Here is a 22,246-nt window from a genome sequence, read left to right on the forward strand (position 1 = left end):
TTTGGGGAACATGGCAGAAAGTTATTGCCCATGTAGCAGGTACTAATTCTATCATTAGTGAAACCAGCTTGGCAATATGGAACTGGGCAAAAAGGATCTATGACCTCTGGGTCACACCTCAGACTGTCGAAACAGGAGTTTTTTTTTGGGGGGGGGAGTAACTGTTCTGTATATAGTGCAACTCTCATGAACATTGGGCTTTACATTTTGAATTGAGCATTCTGGAGATTGTTGATAGGATGGGTTGGGAATAGAAATTCAAATCCATTTGCCGATTTGACTGGATAAGGCAAATCACCGGCTGCTTGCAGAGTATTTCCAATGCACACTGTAAAGCGGAAGAGCATCGCCTGGAAGTTTTATTGCCCTTCAAGATGCCCATCATTTTAACCAACACATACTGACTGCAACAGGACAGGCAATGTTCTTTTGTTTTGTTTTTATGAAATTATCTCCCAACCCCAAGAGAGCAGATTTTTTTGATTAGGACCCTGAGAATATAAAGATCTAGGGATAGTTTCAGTTTCCTTCTTATTGGAAGGAGGCACAAATCCCAACAATGGAAAGAGGCTGGTGGTTACTTGGAAGTTGGGCACATTGATCTTTGGTTACTGGACAAGAGAGAAAAATAAGGGGGAAATGGTTTTGGCAATCTCAGAAGCTATGTAAGTTTTCTCTCAAACCCACTCCCCCCACCCCCAAATGGTGGGCTGGTGTTTAATCGGACCAGTCGTCCTCATCAAACTCTGAAGAATCATCCTCAGAATCGCTGTATTCCACTGCGATGCGGCGGGCGAGGATGGTTGCCACATCATTGCCCACAACTTCTCGCTTCTCTTGTTCACGCTCCTCTTCTACTTTACGGAGCTGGAATCCTATCAAGGGAGGAAAGAAAAGGTTAGAGGTGGTCCTTTCAGGGAACAGTGGTCTTTGGTAATGTTGTGGGACTGCCCCATAAGGGCTGCTCAGTGTCGGGGGAGGGGCAGACGTGGTAGTAATATGAAATACCTTTATTAGGGCCAACTGAAAACAAACAAACAAAAACAAGCTAGATCTCAAGAGAGATAATTTTTTTTAAAAAAACATTGTTGCTGGCACAGGACATAGCAGGGGCCTAATATATGATCCTCTGAAGACTGTGGCGCAGAAAGCTTATTGAAGACTGATTATGTTAAGAGCAAAGGATCTCAGGTTGAAGTAAAGCATATTGGGATAAAGCAGCAAAAAGCAGCCTCCCTTTGAAAAGACAAAAACCAGCAGTTATTTAAACGTGCAGTTTTTAAAGTTTCAACTGGTCCTAATATTCCGCTACAGCTATAGTCTGAACCAATTTGGTGGTGGAACTATCACTGGCAGTGAAGAATACAAATGAGTAATAAGCAAACGAGAGTAAAAAATTGTGGCTCTTTCACTGCTTTCTCAGCTTAGGACATGTGACAGGAAGTTACAAACAGGCTAAATTGCAAGGTTCAAAGAGGATGCCCTCACTAGAGTGAAAAAGGAAGGTTTGTTGCAAGTATTCCCAGTACACATTTGCTAAATGACTAGGCAACTAGCAGCTCCAGTAAGCCCCACCAAAATACACACACACGTAAAATGTCTAGTCCAGACATTGCAGGACCACAACTCTCATAATCCCTGACCACTAGGCATGCTGGCCGAGGCTGATGGGCGCTCTAAAACACCTGGAGGACTCCAAGTTCCCAATCCATGGGTCTCCTTTCAGGCATTAAAACTTAGGATATGCAAAATGAGAAGAGACTTACCTTGACGGATAGCAGAAAGCAAGTCGCTCCGAGCCTCACTAACAGCCGGCAATGAGGACTTGGCCTTGGATGATCCCGAATCTGGTTGTGGAAGATGTGTTTCTGGCCCATCCATGCCGCCGAAAGACGATGGAGGTGGACCAGGAGGGGGCGGGGGCGGAGGAGGGGGCGGTGCACCTCCTGTTGGAGGGGGTACCAGGGGTGGAGGCACAGCAGCGTATTCTGCTGCTGGAGGTGGTGGAGGAGGAGGGGCGGCAAAATCGGGGTGAGGTGGGAATGAGGGTGGAGATGGTGGAGGTGGGATGCCTGCAGTCGGAAAGCCTGACAGTGGAGGCGGTGGAGGAACACCAATCATCGGCGGTGGTGGCGGCGGTGCAGGAGGTGGTGCAAATCCTGGCCTGGCACCCTGTGGCGAGCCAATAGGTGGAGCTGGTGGAGGGTGGCTTGGGCTGACTAGGCTGGGTTTTCTCAGCCCTCCGGAACCACTCTGATTTTGTGCTGGATAGCTGTTGAAAGTAGAGATTTGGGAAGGAGACAGGGGGGGAAACGTCCCATGAGTTTTGCAAATATCATAAACTGGAAAAGGGTAAGCACTATTTCTCAGGTTTTCCTGATAGTAAATTGCTTCATTTATTAGTTACAGAAAGGTAGCCATGTTGGTCTGCCATAGTCAAAACAAAAAATTTTTTCCCTTCCAGTAGCACCTTAAAGACCAACTAAGTTAGTTCTTGGTATGAGCTTTCGTGTGCATGCACACTTCTTCAGATACACGAAAGCTCATACCAATAACTAACTTAGTTGGTCTTTAAGGTGCTACTGGAAGGGGAAAAAAATTTTGTTTTCATTTATTAGATCACTCTTGGCTAAGAGATCCAGGAGTTTGGGAGTTATGTTCCAATATTCTGTTTAGCATCCAACAGCTGACTTTGGAAAGTATTCCAACACATACACACATGTGAAAGTATTTGAGCACAGCTTGCTCAAAAGATTAAAAATTCTTGTTGCCAGGGTGCGTTTGTTTGTTTGTTTGTTTGTTTGTTTGTTTTAAATCCAGCTCCAGAAAATGCTGGTACCTTGGAATCCCATCATTCCACAATAGCATTTTCCAGCTAAGATAGCTACAGGAACCACTCTTAAAGCAACCCTGAAGAGGGAAGGAAATCCATCGGAACTTGATTTAGGAATATGGCACATTAACACAAAATTGCATAGGAATGTCAGGATGACAGAGATATCGATTTTCAGTAAGTAAAGCTTGAAGCCCTCGTGGTAACGAAAAGAAATACAGTAGTACCTTGTTTTGTGACCGGGATCCATTCCGGAGCCCTGGTCGCTGGCTGAAAAGGGCGCTGGACAAAGTGCCGTGTCTGTGCATGTGCACAGAGCGGTTTGCTCTTCTGTGTATGCATGAGCGGCGAACCCAGAAGTAACCTGTTCCAGTACTTCTGGGTTTGCCGCGGACGCTCGACAAGGCGGACGCTAGACGAGGTACCACTGTATGTGAATTCTCACTTAAACTCCCCTCCTCCTCCACATACCTCCCCTAAGGAGCAGTATACTCTCCCTCTTAGTAAAATGCTTCCCCAGTCTGGAGAGTAACTACAGCTGTTCCTCACCAACTGGATTCACAGTGGCTGATAGTCATGCGCAACCATGGCAAGACACTTGGGTTGCACATAGCAGCCTAACATGGAGGGAACCGGATCTCTCCATGAAGGGTAAATGTGCTGCACAACACAACCCTAAACAGTATCTGGCAAGAAACCACGGGGCAACACCCTTGTCTGTGAGGTGTTTTGTGGATTGCTTAAAAAACAATAATGGGCACTTCTCCTCCCAAGCTACCTCTACAAGCTTCATGGATGGGGTTTATATGACAGGTTCACTGTGGTCTTATTGGAAGCACTTGTTTTATGGAAAAACAAAACAGCTTGCTTCTTTCGTTCCATTGACTGTGGTCCTTCAGTCGTGCTTACCTAAATTCCATTGGTGGTGGTGGAAGACTGTCCTCTGTGAACAAAGGAGGCGATGGTGAATCTGGCTGCGGAGGCGGGGGGTAGTAGTTGGCATCAACACTCTCATTGGAACCAATGCTACCATTCTGATAGACCATATTAGACGGGTATCTAAAAATCAGCAAAAGGACAAGATGGACTACATCAGATAAAAACCCTTCCCTTCCAAGGCTTCAATGGACCCCAAGTAAACAATACTTCCCAAACATTCAAGTCAGGAAGAAATACAAACAATGCCATCAAGATCAGAACCACTCTGGTACTGAAAACTGTAGCATTTTGCCAGATCATTTGGATTGAAAGTCTAGTAAGAGGCTACCATTTTCAGTACCAGAGTGGTGCTGTGTGCCCATGAAGAGTCAGAGAACAGCCCGTCAAAAGACTTTCAATCCCACTGACTCTCCTGCTAATGTGTGCAAGGCAGGGCAGCTGCAGCTGGGGAACATTATGAGAGCACATGTGAAGCAGCAAGAGAATGGAGTTTATTAATTAAACAAAATTAAAATACAAGTTGTGCCCCTACTGTTACAACTGCATGTTCTATGAGCTGTGTTTACATTCCCACTGTTAGGTTCTTTTGCTTAGTCAACATTTCATATTCGTCTATTTTGTTTTCATTATGCATTGTTAAAATTTCAATAAAGATTATGGCTTTAAAAAAGGAAACCACCACATATAAATTTGACTCATTAGAATGAGATTTGCATATAATACTGAAATAAGGCTTTTATTTGGAAGAGTGGAGGTAGACAGATCCTGAAGCTGAGCCTCCAATAATTTGGCTACCTCATGAGAAGAGAAGACACCCTGGAAAAGACCCTGATGTTGGGAAAGATTGAGGGCACATGGAGAAGGGGACAACAGAGGACGAGATGGTTGGACAGTGTTCTCGAAGCTACCAGCATGAGTTTGACCAAACTGCGGGAGGCAGTGGAAGACAGGAGTGCCTGGCGTGCTCTGGTCCATGGGGTCACAAAGAGTCGGACACAACTAAACAACAACAACAGACATTCTGTTGTTGCACCCATAACCTATCTTAAAGGTGCCATTTATCTCATTGCATCAGACCTTTATAGAGTGAGGTGGGGCTGCATATTCCATACTTTTTCAGGCAGGAGCTAGAAAGGAATATATGTGCATACATGTATTTGCGACGTGTGTTCTGAACATTTGGGAAGTCCTCTCCAAAGGACCACCAATTTTTAGGAGCTCCAACTGTCCTTTCCTGCACATTCGAAAGTGATCTAGCCATATACAGATTGGATTCAGTTAGAAATAGTGAAGTGTCCAGTACAGGAACTGCTTTAAGATAAAGCACTGGTGAATAATTCACACAAACAACCTTCTCCTGCCAAAAGTGGGAAGTGCAGTCCTGTGAGCCTGCTCATGATCACACCAACTCAGGCAAATCAAAAACACTCATTTGTGTGGCCAGCATTATGTCTGTAGTGCTGCACCCAATTCAGATATAGGCTCCATTTGTTTTTACAAATTTGCTATATGTCTCCAAGCGGACAGGTACCAGCTGTAGGTGATGGACATAAATACAGTTACTGAAGCTTCACTTGCTTGCCTGAACAATTAGGAAAACCCTTTAAAGTTATCTAATTGACATTTACAATTCACTGCTAGACCACATCAGTGTGGAAAACAGGCGCTAGCAGGCACATGTTGAGGGACTCTGAAAAGTGTGATAGTGTGGGCAGCTCCCTTCTAATAACCTTGAGATCAGGGCCCAGCAGAAGGCACACTGGAAAAGAGGCAAGGCAAGGGCACACCTTTGCCAATCATCCTTCCATTCCAGCACAGCCAAAGGATTCTCTTTTGCAACAGAAATGCTAGCAATTTTAGGAGCAGCTTTAGACAAGCTATGTTTTTAATGTTTTTAAGGGACAGGAAGTAGGAACAAACAAGTATCCACAACCTGAGTGCACACAGCTTTCCAGTCCACTCACTTAAAGGGCAGGAATGGTCTTCTTCAGACAACAATTATGCAATTCTGTGGAAGCTATGGCAAGAGCTAAAAGCAAAATCCACAAACAAGAAAGTGGTATGGAAGAAAAATGAGTGTTTCTTTTCCTAAAAGGAAGGCTTGGAAAATGCAAAATGGGTGGAAGCTTCATACTACATGGGTCTAAAACAGAAGGCCACATTCTTTTATAGGGGAAGTGGCCATTAAACCTGGTCCCTGTCATCTTCTCCCCACCTGCTGTGGCATTCACCCTTGAAATGGACAGTTCCATTAAATCTCTGATTCAACTAAAAGGAGAAAGGCTACTAAACGGTTCCATTTCTGATCCCTCCCTTCTCTGTTAAGAGAGTATCAGAAAGAGCCAGAATCATCTTGTGTGCTTATCTCTCCATGTAGAAAGCTACCGCCTAGAATGCTGCCAAGCTAACCAGCTGGGAATTGTTCTGAATGCCAGAACGCCATGTCTGAAGTGCCACCTCTACAGTCATGAGCTGGGGCCAAACAGGAACACACAGCTTGTGGCCAAGTTTGGGTGAAGAAAGTACCCTCAATTTGGATTCTGCAGAGAGAATTCTCTTCTTATAAATGGCTGTGTTCCTCATGAAGAATGGCCAGCTTTCTCTGACCTTAATTCCAGTAAGTCATACCAGGAGCAGCTACCTCAGTCCCTATTACCACTTGCAATGGCTCCAAGCACCAGTATGTAAGTTCAGCAGCTATTAATTTAAGACGATCCATCAGGCTGTATAGAATGCAGTTACATGCACCCACTATCACATACTTAACATCTATTACAAAGCTGCTCATTTTCCTCTTCGTTTTATCCCATTTCAGAATTATGCAAATCAATAAACATGCAGTATATGGGAGTGGGACAGGGTTTTGTGAAAGCAGAATGAGACAGGACTCCTGCAGACAGCTATCAAAATCAAGAAGATCTGAGAAGTGGGGAAATCAGCTTCCAAGCCCTTGAACTTCTGTACCAGAGATACAGAAAACTGACTTGGGCTGGGATCTGAAAAGCTGCTTCAGGCATGCCTATGGGTGGGTCATGCTCAATACGAATCTTGACTTTGCTTTGAGCAACAGACCACCTCTGTGCCAGATCACAAGCAGCCAGAGAGCCCCTCCAGTTTCCACATGGGCTGCCATGTGACACAGGGCTGCTATTCAAGAAATGGAAACCTCAAGCTCCTTGCATTTTTGTTTTTTGCACTTCTGCTGTGCTTGCACTGAAGCCAGCCCAAGGATAATCAAATTCTGAAAACACTTTGTTAAAGACTCTCAGCCAGTTTTAAGTAACCTCCCCTAAGCACCACACACATGCAGCAAGTTGCAAACTTATGACAAACGTTTCACTCCTGGACTTGTTATAAAACCTCATCACCAAATGGATTAGTGGTAGAATGTAAAAGCCACAATAAGAGTGGCATTGAAATGTTAAACCAGAGGAACAGCAGAGCTATATGGATCATATTCAGATCAACCAAGCAGACCATTTGCTGAATAAGCTCTTACCCTCCTGGTCCAAGTTTTTCCCTCGACTCAACAAACTCCTGTCCCATTTTCATTTTCTCCCATTCTTCCTTCCGGCTTTTGATTTTCCGAGGGTTCACATTTCCTCTGTTTGGATTATCCTTCTTTTCTTTCTAGAAAATATATAAAAAGGATTATGAGTTACCACAATAACCTGCAATGATGTTGAACAAAAGACACAAAGACGACCAAGTGCTGCCCCTCGCCCTAGACTTCATAGGACATAGGAGAAGCTACTAATATGCCAAACCTTGTGTCCCAGCTGCCAAAAGGCTCTACCAGCAACTCAGGTGAAAGAGACCAATAGCGTTCACTTCTTACCTTCAAAAAACTCCTTCTATACTGAATTGTCTGCAACTATGCATATGCTCCTGCCAACCTAGCAGTTCAAAAGCACATCAAAGTGCAAGTAGATAAATAGGTACCGCTCCGGTGGAAAGGTAAACAGCGTTTCTGTGTGCTGCTCTGGTTTGCCAGAAGCGGCTTAGTCATGCTGGCCACATGACCTGGAAGCTGTACACCGGCTCCCTTGGCCAGTAAAGCGAGATGAGTGCCGCAACCCCAGAGTTGACCGTGACTGGACCTAACGGTCAGGGGTCCCTTTACCTTCATGCACGTGCCATAAAACCACAATCTGCACAGCCACAATCCCTTTCAAAGCAAAAGAGAAGCATGGCTCCCTTTGCCTCAGAAGAGATCAAGGAGAGGGAGTGTGAAAATTTGGTTCAGAGAAACACTTTTTAGCATATTGTGTTGGAGCCCATTTGCCTTCTCTCCCTGCCCTGCCACTCTGCCACGGACATTTTGGAAAATAAGTGGGGCTTCAGTCCTTCCCCTTTATCCCCCCCCCCCCGGGATTGCAGGCCTCAGATCAGGGGGAAAGGAGTTAGTTTTGGGAAAGCTTCATCTGAGCACAATCCCAATACAACTGACACACTGCAGAGGAAAGGAAGGAAAATGTTCCTAATGCACTTAATTATTTTCCAGAATGTTAAAGACAGCCTTGATGAGTTACAACAAGTAAGTACAAAAGCGAGATTTTTCTTCAGAGTACTTGTACTCCAATCCTATGTATTTGTGTTTACTCTGATGCAAATCTCACCATATTCAATGAAGAGATGTTAACACCACACTGGAATTTGTGAAGAGCCTCTAAATATTATCTCCACAGGTAAATAAATGGCATGAGTTGTCGCAGCACAAACACCCAATGATGCAGATTTGATTCCATTTTATTTACTTAAACTGAAATAAAAAGAACCAACCCTGTTGTGTGTTCATGTCCACTTCAAAGAAGGACTGCCTGGATTCAGACAGTGGCAATATCTTATATCTTGCCTTTCCCTGTTTAAGGGATAAAAAACCCACAAAGAGCAAAAGATACCCTTCATCTTACCCTATGCTTCCGCTTCTCTTTCATGATATCCTTCGTGTCCTGCAGCATTTTCTCCTTCCAAAGATCAAAGAAATATGACGGATCTGTATAGAATTTAAGTGCTTCTTTGCCGTCATCCCTAGGAGGGGGTGGAGGAGAGAGAGAGTCTGACTCACCACAAGATAGTCAAATGTTTACCTAAAGCCCAACTAAGATGCACCAAATTTCAGATGCAAACTCTGTGGTCCAAGAATGAAAACATACCCCACCTCTTTTTTAAAAACCGTCTGGGGCAGGTGGAAGAGGACTGAATCTTTCCATCCCATCCTGCTAGCCAGGGCATCTGCTGTGCCTTCCAGGCGCAGAAGGTAATTTTTCACAGTATTCATCAGGGTTAAAGAACCTGTTGCCCTCTCAGATGTTGTTGGACTACGACTCCCATGTGTGAAAGAGTCTAAACTGGTTGCTTTCTCACAAGTAGTCCAATCAGACACAATGGGCTGCAGCTCAGTAAGTGTGGGGCTGATAAGAGGCTGCAAGTCCTCCAAACTTGGGCTGACAGCTTCTAAGTTTCTAAGACAACCAAGGAAGAGGAGGGGGAAGTGGAAGAGGCCACACCTGGAAGTATATTAAAACTGGTGTTAAGTATTAGGTGGGTTTCTTTCTCTACTCTTCCCACCCACCCTAAGATGAGCAGAGATTCTCTGCTCTAATAAGTAGGCTGAGAAGGAATAATAATAATAATTTATTATTTATACTCCGCCCATCTGGCTGCTCCTGAAAGAAGCAAGACACCTGTTTAAACTGTAGAGTCTGGGGATAGGACACCCCATAGTCCCTGATCATGGAGAGGAAACAGGTTCTCAGTCACTAGCTCACAGCCACACACCTCCACTGCACTGCAGTCGCATCTCAAAGACAGCTGCCTCCAGCTATCAGTAATTACTTTTTACCTATTCAAAAGATATTTGTTGATGGGGACTGAGTAAATATGTGTATTCTTAACCCTGATCCCATTCCGATTGCACCATGTGTACTATCTTCACAAGATGACATGACATAATTAGATGGCAAGCAAAGAAAAGCTGTCTGGTATCACTGGCACATTCTCCTCTAGGATGTATCAGTCTCTGGAGATGCAAAAGGACCAACAGACAATCACACTTTTTCAGAAGAACTGTCTGCACCCACTTCAGGCAATAACACGTGCAAATGTATGCACTGCAAATTGCACAAAGGGAGTAAGAAAGGAACAGCAAGATTACACAAAAGAGCTTGTATGAACAAACACCAAAGTTATATGCTAGGCTTGCCACCACAGAAACTTATTTACTGCTATGACTACAAATCTATACCACAAAGCACCGAACTGTTTTTCAAAGCACATCAATTCTCAAAATTCCCAAAAGGGAAGTTACAAATAACCTCGGTAGCAGGGAGAGCTGAATGGAGGCCTCCAGGCCACATAAGACCCCTGCCATCTAGCTCCATAATGTCTACACTGACTGGCAGTGGTTCTCCGTGGTTTCAGGCCAGAGTCCAGCTCTACCTAGTGATGCCAGGGATTGAACCTGGATCCCTCTGCATGGAAAGTGTGAGCACTACCACCAAATAGCAGCCTCTCCCCATAGTGCATTGGGAAACACATCAGGAAATAATATAGGGAGCTGCTAGGTAAGCACTTGCCCACACCCAGTGTAGACCTCATGGACAGACAAATCCTCCATTTGAAAGCAAAAGGCCTCTGTTGGCAAGGGCAGCTTATTTCCCACTGGAAGGGGCACTTGCAAGGTAGGGATGTACTATCCAACCCTCCTGTTCTGACTCTCCACCTTTGCACATGCTGTTCCGTCAAATGCTTGACTTGGCAAGGGTGTGCAGAAGGAGCATGAAATTATGCTACTGCTGCGGGTGGAGAAATATGGCCCTTGAGCTGTTTGGCTAAAGGAAATCCAGGCTGCAGGCTCATGGCATTAGGCATCCCTCCACTGCAGAGAAGGCAATGTTAAGAACCATCTTGCTGAATTGCAGCAAAGACTCACTTAGCTGAGCAGTGACTGGCTAGCTGGCTCTAGAGCCTCATATGCACAGCACATCTCCAGCATACTCAGGCTAGGCAGGCTCTGAACATGGGAGTTTCATTTACGTATCATGGCTACCCACCACAGATGGGCCCTATATTACACAGATTTGTTTACTGCTTTTTAACAGTTTTCTAAGACTAGAAGGCATCACCAGTTACTGGGGAAGTGATGCAGAAGTCAACTGCATGCTGTGTGAAGCAGTGCTTCTTCTTTTTTCAAAACCAGTTCCTAATTTCAACTGAGTGTTCTAGTACTGTAGCAGAAAATGTTTCCCCATCTCCTTAATGTTACAAATTGTGTAGTCTTTGCCCACCACTCTCATCAACTTTTCTCTCAACTAAAAAGGCCAAGACATTTTAGCCTTTGTAAGGAAGGTCCGCTGGCCCCTTGGTGAGTCAGCAGGTTTTCTTATGGGCTAGCTGGACCACGCCACAGTCTTTACAGAAGAAAGCCCTTTAAGAGCAGGTCCATTACCTTCTCAACTGAAAGGGCAGCCTCCCCACTTAGCTAGAAGCATAAGGAGCATTACCTGTAGGACGAAAGGATATTAAGAGGTGGAGGCATATTACAAACGCCATAAGTTTCAAGGACAGGCACAGGGAGAGAGTCTCTGTCAAAGAGCTTTTGGTCCTGAGTTGTGGAGCTTTTGAAGGCTTTCCTGGTGTTAATACCTTGCAGAGACACTAAGAGGAGAGAAATGAAAGAATAAGGAAAATAAAGCCACTTCAAACACAACCTAAGCCAATGTTTGCCCAGTTATAGTTCTCAATACTCTCTGCTGTCACAACATGGGATCCTTCTGCCACATCAATAAAGCTTTCAAGACAGTATCCCCTGAAATTACGCTTTTTAAAAAGAAAAGAAACATACACATAAAAACAGAACATGGGGGGAAAGACAAACCCCCTTTAATCAAAGAGAAGATCTATATGCATTCAGAAAAACTTCCAAGTAGAATTGGCCTTTGACCAGTTCAGCTCCACCCACCCCCCATAAAAAACCAAAACCCCTATCTCACCTAATGACCAGTCAAATAGCAGCCAGGTATTGGAACATATTTATTACAACAGAGAATTATGGATATTGACAAAAACTACCACCTTCTAAAAATCTCTGGAGGCCAATAAAGCTCAGAATCCTTACAGATTGTATTTTTGCTTCATTAAGCCCTCATGAACTCCAATTTCAGCTTGCTCCAAAATCCCTGCAGCTAACTTGCATGGCCTGCAGGAACAACTAAACAGTGTAACTTAAGAGGAGAGGACAGAAGCGCTTTGGAGGGAGCTACAAGGGAAAAAAGGTGCCTGCTGCTGTATCAGGCTTATGCATGTGTCCCTAAACCTGCAGAGCAGGGGAGCAAGAGGTCCTCACTTTTGCCACTACTACCAAGTGACACACACATCCATGGTGTGATAAGGAAGTTAGCTGACCACACTCTGACAGCCTGCAGGTGTCAAGTTCATTCCAAGTCCACAAGTATTTCGCAGCTGCTGCTATGGCAATTTAGTGTAGTTGGCCTAAAAGTGTATCAATTTTGCACCATTACCTTCCTCTTCCTTGGGATCCAGCTGAGTAACTTTGATCTGAAGGCGGTCAACTCTCTCGACTAGAGAGCTTACACGAAAGGCAAAGGTGTTTGCCTGAGTAAAAAGCTCTCCAAATATGTCTTCAGCATATTTACCTGAAAAAGAATAGCAGAATCTTATAATTCTAAATGCACAGTTTCTTGCTCTCTGTGTGTCATAAAGCAATCTGGCAAAGGCTCCTTTTTCATTATAGTTTTGTTATGTACCCCACATGTCAATTGGTAGAGGGGTGCCAGAAATTGTATGTGCATGCATAGGTGTGCTAAGTATTTATACATAAATATTTTAGTCCTCTTATCTCAGGAGGGAATGACTGGAAACAGTCACGTTTTGCTCTCCTAATCAGGACATTTGTAACAAGCAAATCATGTAGGGGAAAAGTCTACAAACCAATCTAGCTAAACATGACCCTTCCACAGCATCATTAAACAAGGAAGGAAGCGAAACAAAAAACTTAAAGACTTCCATAAAGTAATAAAGAAGGAGGGCAGCCATGAATCAGATGATATTGTTGCATTTAGCCTTCATCTTGTGGGTCTGTGATCTCTTTAGCTTCTAGGATGGTCTACTGGATAGACACACAATGACAGCTACATTTCATTGTCCTCTAAAAGCTCAAAAAGACTCACTTCATTAAATGCTGCCAAAAGAAACTCCCCATCTCTCGGCTCTCTTTCACAGTAGGCACAGAGTCATTTATTACTTGCAGGTGGCAGCACAAAAAAAGCAAGGTGCTTTCAAGGTTGAAAACAATGCCTCCGAATTTGAGTTGGGAGATGTTAATGTTCCTGCCAGACTAGACACTTACAACAAGTATTCTGAAGGAAGAAACCTGAAGTTAAGCAATTTAAAATTTAAAGATGAAATTCAAAACTACAGAACACTTGAAGTTCCCACTGGTACCCAAGTAGCCTAAACCAGTGTTTGGTGTATTTAAGAAGCCAACAAAGCAAAGTAAACCATTCAGTATTCAGTTTAGCTCTGCAGGTCAACTTCTCATGCAAGCACAGTGGATTACGTAAATCTTAAAGTATAACACAAAGGAAATAAGGGAAGGATTTAAAGAAGAGAGATCCTCATCCCCAAGCAGTGTCAAATCTAGTGAGTAGCCCTGAAGGTCCCAGAGGGCTGAAAGGCAGGCTGCAAGTACAAAAATTCACCGTTTTTGTGAGTACAGCAGAACCTCGGCTTACGGTACCCTTGGGTAACGTAAACTTCAGGTTGCGAAAGAGGCAAACCCGGAAGTATTCCTCCGGGTTTCGCCGCTCACGCATGCGCAGAAGCACTCTACCATGCCACGTACATGTGCAGAACAGGCACCTCCGGTTGTGGAAACCCCGGGATCCGTTCTGGAGCTCTGGGTCGGATCCCAAGGTTTCCACAACCGGAGGTACCACTGTAAATAGTCTTAAATGAAAAATACTTTAATACGTTTAGGTAGAAGCAAAGGTAGCAAGACAGGTGATGCTGCCTTGAAAGCAGGAGCAGCTAGTGGAATCTTATAAGTCAGCTGCTAGAAACTCTGGGAAAGCAATTCAGTTTCAGCATCGCCACCAATCAAGCCTCGGCTACTAATAGCTACAAAATGTATACAGATTCTAGACTTCAGAGATATACCAGCCTCAAAGCCCATCCATAAAAGCTGTGGGCACGACAAAATAACTTAGAATATTTGTTTTCCTTAGTATTGCTAGCAGTGGGTTCTCATTGTCAGCAAGACCACATGAGATGTTTAAACAATATTCACTGTTAGTTAGACCTGGATGAAGAGCAGGAGTTCTTCTAAACAGCTTTGTGGAATACTTGCTTTTATGGTATATTCCCTCACACACAAAGGGGTGCCTACACTGAAACTAGACTTCTGTCAAGGGAATCAGTTTCAGTGTATATATGAAGATACAGCTGCCTTAAAGGTAAAGGTACCCCTGCCCATACAGGCCAGTCGTGTCCGACTCTAGGGTTGTGCGCCCATCTCACTTAAGAGGCCGGGGGCCAGCGCTGTCCGGAGACACTTCCGGGTCACGTGGCCAGCATGACGAATCTGCTCTGGCGAGCCGGCACCAGCGCAGCACACGGAAACGCCGTTTACCTTCCCGCTATAAAGCGGTACCTATTTATCTACTTGCACTTGGGGATGCTTTCGAACTGCTAGGTGGGCAGGAGCTGGGACCGAAAGACAGGAGCTCACCCTGCCGCAGGGATTCGAACCGCCGACCATGCAATCGGCAAGTCCTAGGCACTGAGGTTTTACCCACAGCGCCACCCGCGTCCCACAGCTGCCTTACATAAAGTCAAAATAAATTCTAGCCCTGTGCTATGTACTCTGATTAGCAGCAGCAATGTAATGCTTCAGGCAAATAGCTCCCACCACCCAACATCTGATCACTTGACATCGAGATGCCAGTGATTGACCATGGGACTTTCTAAATGCCATGTGTTCAACCACAGAGCTATGTTCTGCCCATACCTGCTTGAAGGGACATTTATTCCCACTCTCATGGAACTGAACCAGTCCATTTATAGTGTTGGATAGCCACACTTACATTTCAAGCTGTTTCACCATGAAAAGAGAGAAAAGTGCATTGATATTGTATTACGCATTTGCACATTAAGTTATCAGTGCAACTGATATACAGTCTGAGTCTATGCATGTGCGTCTAGTAAAGCTGCACTGCTATATACACTTTATCAAACAGTATTATCTGATGGCTCTTTTGTTGTTTTTTTTATAAAATTTTTATTAGTTTTTCAACATATATTATAAGACATTACAAACAACAATACACAAACAAACAAACATATAAACATGTATAATTTCATAATCTTTTTTTCTTATACCCAATTTCAACGACTTCCCCATGCCTCCCTTTTCTGCATCCCTGTTTTAAACTTTTTCAACAACCCCTGATCTAAATTACTTATAAATCCCTTTTTTTAACCCTTTTCTTTCCTCTTATCCAATCATTTATCGCTGCAAATCTGCTATGCTTTACCCATGACATTTTAACACTCACTAATTTTACAACAACTTTTAAGATAAAATTTAAATTTCTTCCAATCTTCTTCCACCGTCTCTTTCCCTTGGTCCCGGATTCTGCCCGTCATCTCCGCCAGTCCCATATAGTCAATCACCTTCGTCTGCCACTCTTCCAGCGTGGGTAGTTCTTGTGTCTTCCAATACTTTGCTAGTAAAACTCTTGCTGCTGTTGTAGCATACATAAAAAACGTCCTATCTTTCTTTGACACCAATTGGCCTACCATGCCCAGGAGAAAAGCCTCTGGTTTCTTATGAAAGGTACACTTAAGCACCTTCTTAATTTCATTATAAATCATTTCCCAGAAGACCTTAATCCTTGGGCACGTCCACCAAAGGTGATAGAAAGTACCTTCAGTTTCATTACATTTCCAACATTTATTATTGGGCAAATGGTAGATTTTTGCAAGCTTGACTGGGGTCATGTACCACCTATAAATCATTTTCATAATATTCTCTCTTAGGGCATTACATGCCGTAAACTTCATTCCGGTGGTCCATAACTGTTCCCAGTCAGCAAACATAATGTCATGTCCGATATCCTGTGCCCATTTAATCATAGCTGATTTAACCGTTTCATCCTGTGTATTCCATTTCAACAGCAAGTTGTACATTCTTGACAGATTCTTAGTATTGGGTTCTAACAATTCTGTTTCTAACTTTGACTTTTCCACCTGGAAGCCAATTTTCCTGTCCTGTTTAAATACTTCATTTATCTGGTAATAATGAAGCCAGTCCCTTACTTTAAACTTCAATTTCTCATAGCTCTGTAATTTCACATTTCCACCTTCTTGTTCTATAATTTCCCAATATTTTGGCCATTTAGATTCCATATTAAGTTTTTTCACTTCCTTAGCCTCCATTGGTGACAACCACCTAGGGGTTTTATTTTCCAACAGATCTTCATACCGAATCCAAACATTATATAATGCTTTCCTAACAATATGGTTTTTGAAACCTTTGTGAATTTTTACCTTGTCATACCATATATATGCATGCCAACCAAACCTATTATTGAACCCTTCCAAGTCCAAAATGTCTGTGTTCTCAAGAAGTAGCCAGTCTTTCAGCCAGCAGAAAGCCGCTGCTTCATAGTACAATTTTAAGTCCGGCAGGGCAAACCCCCCTCTTTCTTTTGCATCAGTTAATATCTTAAATTTTATTCTGGGCTTTTTGCCCTGCCAGACAAATCTAGATATATCTTTCTGCCACTTCTTGAAACAGTCCATCTTGTCCACAATCTGCAATGTTTGAAACAAAAACAGCATTTTTGGCAAAACATTCATCTTAATAACCGCAATTCGGCCTAACAAGGAAAGTCTCAGATTAGACCATATTTCTAAATCTTTCTTAATTTCTGTCCAACATTTCTCATAATTATCTTTAAATAAGTTCACATTCTTAGGTGTTAAATTAACCCCCAGATATTTCACTTTATTTGCTACCATTAATCCAGTTTCACTCTGAAACTTCTCTCTTTCCACAACTGTTAAATTTTTTCCCAATACCTTTGTTTTTTGTTTGTTTAGCTTAAAACCTGCTACTCGACCAAAAACTTGTATTATCTCCAAGACTCTTTTTGTACTAGTGTCTGGCTCTTGCAAAGTTAATACTAAATCATCTGCGAACGCTCTCAATTTGTATTGTTTAGCTCCGACCTGAATCCCTTTAACCAGCTGGTCCCCTCTAATCATATTTAATAACACCTCCAGAACAGATATAAAAAGTAATGGGGATATTGGGCACCCCTGTCGTGTCCCTTTTTCAATAGCAATTTCTTCAGTAACCACGTTATTTACAATTAGTTTTGCTTTTTGTTCAGAATAGATTGCACCTATACCATTCTCAAAACCTTGGCCTACCCCCATTCCTTTAAGATTCTTTTTCATAAAACTCCAAGAGATATTGTCAAAGGCTTTCTCAGCGTCCACAAATATTAATACTGCCTTAGTATTACTATTGTTTTCGAGTAATTCCATAATGTCTATTATATTTCTCACATTGTCAGATAAATGTCTTCCTGGGAGAAAGCCAGCCTGGTCTTTATGAATCTCACCCACCAAAACCCTCTTCAGTCTTTTTGCCAAAATGTCTGCAAAAATTTTGTAATCCACATTAAGCAATGATATAGGGCGGTAGTTCTTAATCTGGTTCTTTTCAGTCTCAGATTTTGGTATAAGTGTAATATATGCTTCTTTCCATGATTCAGGTGCCTTCTTCCCCTCTAAAATTTCATTGCAGACTTCCTTAAACGGTTGAATCAACCAATCTTTCAAAGCTTTGTAGTATCTGGAAGTCAGGTCATCTGGTCCTGGAGATTTTCCCAATTTCATGTTTTGAATGGCTCCCTCTATTTCTTGCTCAGTTATTTTCTGGTTTAAAATCACTTTACTTTGTTCAGATATTTTTTGTAATCCATATTTTTTAAGAAATTCTTCTATCTCTTTTTCATCCACCGGCCCTTGTGCATAAAGTCTTCTGAAATAACTCTGAAAGCAGTTTCTAATCTCATTTGGCCTAAAAATGTTCTTTCCTTCAACCTCTAAGCTTGTAACCATATTCAGTTTTTGTCTTTTCTTCAATTGCCATGCCAGAAGTTTCCCACATTTATCTGCCGATTCAAATGTCTTTTGTCTCATTTGCTTTATTTTCCATTCTATCTCCTGGTTCATCAGTTCCATGTACTGTCTCTGGTAGAACTTTATTTCTCTTAAAATTTCATGAGACTTTGGCTTTGATCTCAATTTTTTTTCACCTTCTTTTATTCTTTCCAAAATCTTATCTTTCTTTTCGTTCTGTCTCTTCTTTTTTAAAGTATTCTGCTGTATCAAGAATCCTCGCATAACGGCTTTACTTGCGTCCCAAATTGTTCTTTTCTCCACCTCTGTTTTCAGATTTATCTCAAAATAGTCCTTCATAGTTTTCTGGGCCTTTCTGTACACCTCTTCATCTCTAAATAGGGAGTCATTCATCCTCCATCTAAAAGAACCAGCTGTTGTTATGTTCATTTCCATCTTTACAGCATTATGGTCGGAGCAAGTCTTTGGGCAGATTTCCACTTTTTTTATCTTAGGTGCCATCCCACTAGTTACCCAAATTTGGTCGATTCTAGTCCAGGTCATTTTTGCTTCTGAAAAGAAAGTTCCCTCTCTCTCCAGAGGGTTTCTTGTTCTCCAAATGTCAATCAAGTCCATATTGTCTGTCATTTCGAAAAAAGTCTTAGGTAGTCTCCCATCCTTGGAAACCACCTGTCTTAGTGCTTTGTCCATATTTGTAGAGACCACTCCATTCATATCTCCCATCATAATTACATTGTAATCCAAATAGTCCATTAATGTCCCATGCAGTTTCTTAAAAAACTCTGACTTCCCTTCATTCGGAGCATAAATCCCAATTATCAATAATTTTTCTCCTTGGACTTGTATTTCAATTGCCAAATATCTTCCTTGTTCATCTTTAAACATCAGCTTAGGGGCCAATTTTTCCTTTGCATAAATCACCACTCCTCTTTTCTTCACTTTTTTAGTGGTATCATGCAAAATTCCCATCTGATGGCTCTTTTGAAACCCTGTACTGGTGGAACTGTGCTTTATTCTGGTGCAGTCCTAACCATTCCATTGATATTAGCACACATACCCTTGATAAATAGCAACACCTGCTAATGAATTTGACACACATTTTATTTTCTCATGGTGCTTGTGCACCCAAGGGAACTGGCCTATCCCTGGGGAGGCAGAGATGGGATTTCTGAGTCTGCCAACTTCCTAGGCCATCCCTTTTATGGATGCAGCCTGCAACTTACTCACATTTAACTTGTGTGCATTCAGCTTCACATGCTTGGCAAAACAATTAAAAGGGGAAGGAAGGGCAGGCATCCAGGATAAAAGACTTCGGCAATCACAGAATTGTACAGTTGGAAGTGACCCAAAGGTCATCTAGTCCAACCCCCTGCAATGCAGGAATATCAACTAGAGCATCCATGACAGATGGCCATCCAACCTCTGCCTAAAAACCTCCAGTGAAGAAGAGCCCACAACCTCCCGAGGGAGTCCGTTCCACTATGAAACAGCTCTTACTGTCAGAAAGTTCTTCCCGGCGCTTAGTCACAATCTCCTTTTTTGTAACTGGAATCCATTGGTTTGAGTCCTACCCTCTAGAGATGGAGAAAACAAGCTTGCTCCATCTTCCATGTGACAGCACTATAGCTATTTTAAGATGGCTATCTCCTCTTAGTCTCCTCTTTTCCAGGCCAAACTGTTCCTCATAAGGCTTGGCTTCCAGACCATTTAGCACCTTGGTCGCCCTCCTCCTCACGCATTCCAGCATGTCAATATCCTTCTTATTAATCCCACCTGCCATTGCACCTAATGTGTTTTGTCTATACATGATTTTGGCTTTAGAACTGGAATGTAACCCCTGCGTACGTTGAGGGCTTGCTGTATTGCTTTCCAGCCATGGTATGCTGGCCCAGTTGAAACAGACGCACTACGTTTTGCAATTCCACAAGGAACCACATAAAAGAAAGTGGTACGCAGCCCACAAACCTACCTCCTTGAACAGTCTCTCTTATGCTGGAAAGGAAAAAAGCAGCAGCCCAGATACAGCCAGGCTCAGATGACACCTAACAAGAGGAGGATTCTAGCTCATCTGCATACATATTGTATTAGCCCTTGCTTTTACAAAGATATGGATACATAAAGGCTGATTTTATGGATGTTTACTCATATGTGATCCATTTTGTTCAATTAAGTAATCAAGTAAGTGATCTTGCTTAGTATCCTTGCATGTACATGGAGAAAACCAAACAAAAGACCTGTATCTTCTCAGTGCAGAAGACCTATATCTTCATGACCAAAAGGCTTTTGATTTTGCTCTTTGCTTGTAAAAAGCTCTAAAAGTTGCAAATCAGTTGTTTTAATTGTTTAATTGCAACCAGGTACGATTGTTCAGGAAATATGTGCATTAAAAAACAACTTTATTTAAATCAATTCACACAGCTATTCAACCTTAACCATACATAGCTTTATACAGGCACTCTCTAATGAGTATCTACCTCACAGAGTATATGAGGACCCCTTGGCAAGCATTTTAGAAAGTCAAAAGTCTAGAGAAACAGAGTTAATGCAACTCCAATCCCATCATGATTTTTAAAGAGTAACAAAGACCCAAGTGGCCGATTTCTCTCTTTTTAAACCTCTGCCCATGTAGTAATCCTGCCCTTTTACAAAGCCAGCTAAATAAAAGCCAAAACGTATTCATCATCCGCAGAAATAAACAGCATGAAGAAACCAAATAGAGTGACAGTTCATAGTCCCCATGAGGGAATTTCAGTATACAATGTGGTACATGCATAAGCTTCAAATCAGTAAGTAGCTGCATCTGCATCATGACAGGAATCTGATAAAAAGGAATACTAGCACACTAAATACTGAAAACAAATGAGAGGGGGGACACTTGATAATGTGCTCAACATATTGAAGGTTCTCAGCCCAGCGCTTCTGTATGGAGGCTGCCTGTCTTGTATTCCTTCCAGCTGTGCTTCAGCTGCAGTCATCCCTTGCTCATCCCTCTCCTACACAGACTGGCTGAGTAGAGGAGGGAGAAATTCAAGGAGGAGAGAGAAGGTTCAAGGAGGTTTCATAGGAAGATCTTTTAGCACTACCCATGGAAGACAGATGGGGGAGAAATAGGAACACAAGAAGAGAGAGAAGGCAGCTGAATCAAGAGCCTAGCAGCTCCTGAGGGCAGCAGGCAGGCTGGCCATGGTACTCACTCAGGCTGCCCAGCTGTCGAATGACATTTGCCAGGGTGATGTTGGTCACGCATTCCAGCTCATTCCGAACACTAGGCAATGTCTGACGGCACAGGTGCCTTGGCTCGATGTTCCTTGTTACTAATGGCATGGTGGACCAGCTTCAGGCGGCGTTCTGAAAAGAGAGAAAAAATCCCGCAAACAGGAAAAGGATTACTCAGCCGCAGATGCTGGCATCACCAGCAGCACAACATTCGTTTCCCTGCTCAGAAATCAGCTTTATCTAAATCACTGCTTTCATCTCCCCCCCTACACACACACACACACACACACACACACCCCTACACCTGTCAGAACTAGGCTTTTAAAATAAATAACCCTGCAGCTTTAAGGCTTGCTACAGAGAAGCTGGGGCCAGCCACTGTATGGTGCTTCCCACTCTGGGCTGCTGTGATCTGTCCCACAAACCATGCGCTCAAATCTATCTAGCCGACTTCTTTCAAATACTGCTAAACATTTAGCCAAAACTATTAAAGGCTAGCAGGAGGGGTGTGGAGAACAAACACCAACCCAAGTCCAGTTGGGGAAGGGTTAAACATTTTCCATCACACCAGACAAGTTGGGCTCTCAGGACAAAACAGGAAGCACTTTTAACTGACCAGGAAGCTTGCTAACAAATGCTTCTCAGTCTGAGGTCTGCATCACACACACACACCCCCCAAGTCCCTTGTGTTGAAAGGTTCTCCCACTAAAGCAGCTATGGTTTTAGAGATACATGCACACGAGTAGTTTTACAAAGGCATACAGCAGCTGATAGCTTGACAAATGAAGAGTGCAGCTCTAGGAATTAAAGTACAAGCTTTGAAAGGGTTTGACAGGAAATCGTGCTGATCTGCTCTCCCAAAAGTTATACTATCAAAGAATCTGCAGTTATGCTAACCTGACACTTGAAGAAAGCACCCCCCCCCCATTTTACAGCATTCCAGTATAAAAATGTCAAATACACACATTCCAATAAGAATATTCTGCTCATCACTATCTCCTTTCCACTTAATTACAAAAAAAAAATACAATCCTGTTTCTAGCAAATATAAAGTCCATTTGTAATGCCTATATGCCTAAGTCA

General features: G+C 42.8%; 1 protein-coding gene across 2 annotated transcripts in view; it reads right to left on the bottom strand.

Annotated features, from left to right (window-relative positions):
• Nucleotides 1-337: 337 nt before the first annotated feature.
• Nucleotides 338-22,246, bottom strand: part of WASF2 (WASP family member 2) — a 44,433-nt gene continuing 22,524 nt past the window's right edge. For both annotated transcript variants that reach the window (XM_053398628.1, XM_053398629.1), the window contains 8 exons: nt 21,142-21,295; nt 12,295-12,429; nt 11,278-11,431; nt 8,686-8,803; nt 7,272-7,402; nt 3,743-3,892; nt 1,767-2,272; nt 338-875 (listed from right to left, as the gene is read on the bottom strand). In XM_053398628.1, coding sequence (XP_053254603.1) covers nt 718-875; nt 1,767-2,272; nt 3,743-3,892; nt 7,272-7,402; nt 8,686-8,803; nt 11,278-11,431; nt 12,295-12,429; nt 21,142-21,271 — 1,482 coding nt within the window. In that variant the 5' untranslated portion in view covers nt 21,272-21,295 and the 3' untranslated portion in view covers nt 338-717. The remainder of the gene's footprint in view (nt 876-1,766; nt 2,273-3,742; nt 3,893-7,271; nt 7,403-8,685; nt 8,804-11,277; nt 11,432-12,294; nt 12,430-21,141; nt 21,296-22,246) is intronic.

The sequence above is a fragment of the Podarcis raffonei genome, chromosome 8 (genome assembly GCF_027172205.1).
Source record: "Podarcis raffonei isolate rPodRaf1 chromosome 8, rPodRaf1.pri, whole genome shotgun sequence".
Lineage (NCBI taxonomy): Eukaryota > Metazoa > Chordata > Lepidosauria > Squamata > Lacertidae > Podarcis > Podarcis raffonei.